The 5,441-nt window shown below is 37.8% G+C and overlaps 1 protein-coding gene across 1 annotated transcript; it reads right to left on the reverse strand.

Moving 5' to 3' along the window:
• Window positions 1-3,363: 3,363 nt before the first annotated feature.
• Window positions 3,364-5,441, reverse strand: LOC113326250. Its single transcript, XM_026574012.1, has 3 exons — window positions 4,613-5,441; window positions 3,732-4,425; window positions 3,364-3,622 (listed from the first exon to the last, which is right to left on the reverse strand). Exons 1-3 carry the CDS (start codon window positions 5,439-5,441, stop codon window positions 3,364-3,366), a joined length of 1,782 nt encoding a protein of 593 aa, XP_026429797.1.

A 5,441-nucleotide genomic window follows, 5' to 3' on the forward strand; every position in this document is an offset into this window, starting at 1 on the left:
ATACAAACAAACCTGTCACAATGAACTTAGTTTTAAGGTGATCTTCATCAAGAAAGTCGTAGTTCCTTAAAATCACATTCAGATGTAACAACGTACAATAACCACTTAATTATTACCTATAGCAAAAGCAGATACAATGAGGACAGAACTGACTGATCTTTTGAAAAATATAATATACCAAGATAAACAAAGGCTCCCCATCCTTATATGGACGGTCCACTTATAAGCTGAACAGTACCTAAAGGCATTAGGCTATGATAGCAGTAAGCATCGCCTTACAGTGGTCTTGTAAACCAACTACCGTGGCGCTAGAGAAAATAGAGAAAACTTTCGTTCCAAACTAACTTTCTGTTTCATTAAGAAGATGCAGAAATAGTTGACGAACCTTCGCAGTTCATCCCATTAAGAGAAAACTTGCGTAGTCCTCTAGCTTTAAACTTTTCTGAACTTCGTATAGAGATCGAGAGAGAGAAAAGAAAAAATCGACTGACATTGACTGACTGATTAAAATTCACCATCAATCTCAAATTAAACTTCTTATTAGTTTAGATTATTTGGGATTGAAAGGAAGACAGAAGATCTAGAGAGGAATGTTTTCCCTAATTTTGAGATTGGGAGAATAGAAGTTGGGTTAAGAGGGTGCGGGGAGTTGGAGTAGTCTAGTAGATCGTGGGTTACTGTGGAGAGGAAGTTGGGTTAAGAAACCGAAGCAGTTCTAAGTTTAATCGTGTGCTTATGGTGGATTGATGTAAAATAGACACGAGGGGGACATATCCGTATCCAAAGATATATCAAATGGTGCCGGAAACATATACACCCGGGACGAACAAAACTCTAGTCACGTTAATAGGTAGAACCGTGACGAGGACAGCCGTGACCAAAAACCATAGTTGTACTAGTGTCAAGCCTCAACCGGGAACTCAGCAAGCTTCCTCTCAAGAGAGTGTTCTTTACACCACACCTGAAGACTATTTCAACCTTAACATCACTCAAGAGATGAATAAACCTGTGGAGGAGGATGTTCCTAAAGACGACATCACTCAAGAGATGAACAAACCTGTGGAGGATGCTGACAATATTCCCGAAGCAGAACCTGTAACACCAGTTCCTAGAGCAGAACCTCTAGCACCATTTCCTGCATCAGAAATCAACCAAGAAGAAATTGTCGCAGCAGAACCTCTGGCAGTTATTGGATCGCTTGAGAATAGAGTGAAGAACGTATATAAAAGGGCTAGAAATAACAAGTTTGTATCAGATGATGATGAGCTTGCAGAGAAGAAGCAGAAGGAGGATAAGTTGAGGAAGTTAACAAGGAACAACAAGCTGTGGAAAAATTACTTGATGAGCGGAATAAGACAAGCTGAAGAGAAGTTAATAAAGGAGTACTTTGTAACTGGAAAAGTAAGGTACGTATCCGCATTCTTTTGTTGTTTTTTTTCATTCTACTTTTCTTATTTCTGTAAAAGTACTGCTTAGTTTATACTAAATTATATGAACTTGTTTAAATGCAGCGACTGCGTCTGGAAGTCCAATGGAGGTGTATGTATCAGTGGAGAACACATCCAGCAATTTGTTTTCAATCAGCCATTGGTGAACACTATTTTGTTTCAATATGGCGGTGATACCAAAGGATACTCCAAGTCAATCTTTCTAAGCGCGCTTGCATGGGTAAACATTTTGAATACTACATTTTAAAATGAATGAACTTAGGTATGCAATTTGTTTTCATATAACTTTTAAATTAGTGTAGGATGTACCTGGCTTGCATCTGTTGCTTGAAATATAATTCTCTCACTAGTGTAGGATAAAACTGAGTTTCACCTAGCTATTATATATAGGATGTAACTGGGTTTCATATGATACCTGCAGAAACTGGTTTTCATCTAACATTAATGACAGGATGTAATTGAGTTTCATTCATTTAAAAAATATGGATTAACTGGTTTTGATTCAAATTTGTATTCAGGCTGATGTCATTGCGGGAGATGAGTTGGACGCTGCAAAAATGATAAATGCTGAACTGCAAAAGATTGATGTCGAAACGCAACACTTGTTCATCCCAATGCTGAATGAGAAAGAACATTTCACATTGCTTCACCTTGACATCCATGGAAGAACTTGGACACACTACAATTCTCGCATAAGTTCTTCAAACTATTGAAAAGAAGCTCAAATGATGGCGGAAAGAATAAATCATCTCTTTCAAGTTCAAATTCAAAGTACTAGTATGGATGACGTTGATGTCGTTGTTCAATCAGATTGTCCACAACAGTGCGAAAGGTAGGTCGTTAACTCTTTGAACTGAGATTATAACATACAAACTGAAACGAAGCTTGAACCGACATTACATTTTTTTTCCAGATCTTTGAACTGACATTACATATTCTTTTGTCTTGCAGTGATGATTCGATGATGTATGTTATCTACTACATGGAATGGGCAATGACAGACAGTTACTCCTTTGAAGGAAAAGATACTATTGGAGAGGAGATGGGCACAAGACGAATAAATCTGGCATATGAAATCCTAACCGATGAGAATAGCTGCTGGAAAGTTTGATGTGTTTAGGTTGTTTAGAAATTTTTTATTAATGTGGTTCATTTGGTAGTACTTTTTTTTGTTGAACTATGTCTTCGCATACAGTTGTGATCCGTGGATTCGTCTTAATTAAAATATGAACTCTTTTACTGAAAAATGCATATACTTCAATTTCATGATGGTTGTGTTTGAATATGTTAGCCAGAAATGATTAAATTTGCAGGTTGAAAATGTAACCAGGCTTGGATGAAACTGGTTACATCCTAGCCTGTATAAAACTTCAATTTTTTTTTCAGATTGTAACCAGGCTTGGATGAAATTGGTTACATCAAAGCCTGTATAAAAACTGTTTTCAGAGTGTGCAGGTTGACAAAAAATAGTTTTTTCTGTCCATATGTGATGGATGAAATCCAGTTTCATCCTGGCCAAAAATCTCATTTTTTCCAGAATAGGTAGGATGAAACTGGTTACATCCTGTATAATTAAATTTGAATCTTCGCAGACATTCAAATTTTACAGTGAAAAACTGAAGGGAATGTACAATTAAACAATCAACATAAGACTAAAAGATATATACTATAAAAATGAAGAGAAATATTTGAAAAAATAATTCCATAAGATATATTTTTATGAACAAAAGAAACAATCCAAGGTAAATACTAGTTGCAAAAATATAATTCAAGGTAAATGAATCTTAAATGTGCAACAAGAGGCTGCAGAGAAGAATAAACTAATAAAGATATCATGGTAAAAAGATAATAAAAGATATCATGGTAAAAAGCTGCACAGAAGAAATGAAGGCTGGAGATGTTCTTAAGAAGGTACTTAACGTTGCTTTTTCGCAGGAGGATGAGGACACGTCGTCTTGTTATGATGTGCCTGAGTATGGCAGTTACCGCACGTAATTGGTCTCTTGAAACTTGCACTACCTGTGTTAGGAATCCGCTTCTGCTTCGGCCTACCATGTTTTTTTCCTACGACAGTTGGTGGGTCCACGAGATCTCCAGTAGCAACATCAATAGGCTTGTCGTAATCAGGAATGGGCTTGATAGGACGATCATACGAAGCACGGAATCTAGCAATGCTGAAATACGAATTAATGTACTCGTAAACATTGATGTTATTTTGAATGCATACACGCAATAGCGTGATCACAAGGGAACTGCTCAGTAAACCAAACCCTACAGCTGCACTGAAACTTCGCAATATTAACAACATGAGTGTGCTTTCCATCAAAAACTTCCCACTCCATGTCACCAGACTTGGTTATTCTCCATTGGACACCAACACGAATGGAAGCCAACATTTTTTTATCTAGCATGGGACAAATGAATCCTTTATACGTCACCCCCTTCCTCTTCCTTGTACTCATCTGTTCCAAAATTTTAAGTCTGATCCAGTTAACAAGTGTTGCAATAGGTATACCTTTTGCTTCCTTGATCCAAGAGTTAAAGGACTCTGCAATGTTTGAACACATGTCGCCGTAACAACAGCCCAGACAATGTGCATTGGACCAACATTCCACTGGAATCTCACTCAAGAATTTGTGAAGACCATCACATCCCATATCCTTCAAATTTTGCATACCCTGATCAAAGCCTTCATGAGTCGATGAATAGAAACATTCTTTGAACAAACCCATCGCAGCACAATGCTCTCCCTTTTTCTTGTTGGTATTACTGCGGACATTATTCTTCAAATGATGGTAACACCAAGCATGATAGAAAGTTGGGAAAACATCACGAATCCCTTGGATCAAACCCTCATGGCGATCCGAAATAAAAGTAAGTACACGAGGACCCAAGATAGATTCTAGTTTCTTCAAGAACCAATGCCAATTCTCAACAGTTTCAGCTGATACGATACCATATTCCATAGGAAATATTCCTACAGAAACAAAACAAACACAAAAAAAAAATAAAATAATATCAAACTGACTGAAACTTCTATTGTACAGAATGAAACTAGTTTCATTATGTAGTTTGACTTCACCAGTTAAGGATGAAACCGGTTTCATCCAGTGATAATCTGACATAAAAAAAAATTATGACATCAAAAATAAAAGAAGACGTACCATTATTCGCATTCTTCCCGGTAGCCGCCATAAGACAACCCCTAAATTTTCCAGTTAGGAAAGTTGCATCCAAGAACAGTACCGGGCGACAATATTCGAAACCAGAGATGCAAGCATCGAAGGCTAAGAACAAACTCTTAAACTCGCCACCTTCAACAACTAAATCATCCCTACTACCTGGATCGTGTTTCTTCACGGCTTCACACCACCATCTCAAGTCAGTGTATGATTTAATGTCCTCGCCATACAATTCCTTGAAACATAATTCTTTCCCGGCATGCGCCTGATCGTAGCTCACTTCCAACCCATAATCACTTTTGAGTTCTCTAACAATATCCCTGGCTTTCTTGTTGGGATTCTGTTCAATCTGCTCAAATATCAAACTCTTGATAAGTTCGCGCATAACCGGATCAGCCTTTGTTCCATCACTATAACCAGCACAACATTTATGTTCCCCGTTATAGGCCTTGAGGAATAAGTGACCCTTCACATTGGAAGTCTTGGGAGCTGCATGGAACATCCAGTCGCATTCCAATTTCTCCTTGTAATAACATTCCACCGTAAATCGTTCTGGATTGCTCTTGACGACTCTCACCGTGCGACCAAAAAAATGGTTATATTTCTCAACAACAAGACGAGCTTCATCTCGTCCTCCATAAAAATCTTGACCAACACCTTTTATAATAAACTCCCATTCAGCCGCCTTGCAAGATCTTTTAATTGCCAACTTTCCATTGTATGTACGTTCTTGAGACATGGGGATATCTTGAGAAGAAACAAGCTCTTGAGAGGAAGGAATAGGTGACTGAGCTAAAAGAAACTCCGTCAT

Source organism: Papaver somniferum, unplaced genomic scaffold (assembly GCF_003573695.1).
Source record: "Papaver somniferum cultivar HN1 unplaced genomic scaffold, ASM357369v1 unplaced-scaffold_10, whole genome shotgun sequence".
NCBI lineage: Eukaryota > Viridiplantae > Streptophyta > Magnoliopsida > Ranunculales > Papaveraceae > Papaver > Papaver somniferum.

Coding starts and splice junctions, on each gene's coding strand:
- LOC113326250 (XM_026574012.1), bottom strand. CDS start 5,441: ATGACGGAGTTTCTTTTAGCTCAGTCACCTATTCCTTCCTCTCAAGAG. Junction 4,426..4,612: donor CGGGAAGAATGCGAATAATG/GTACGTCTTCTT, acceptor TTGTTTCTGTAG/GAATATTTCCTATGGAATAT. Junction 3,623..3,731: donor GTTAATATTGCGAAGTTTCA/GTGCAGCTGTAG, acceptor TTCGTATTTCAG/CATTGCTAGATTCCGTGCTT.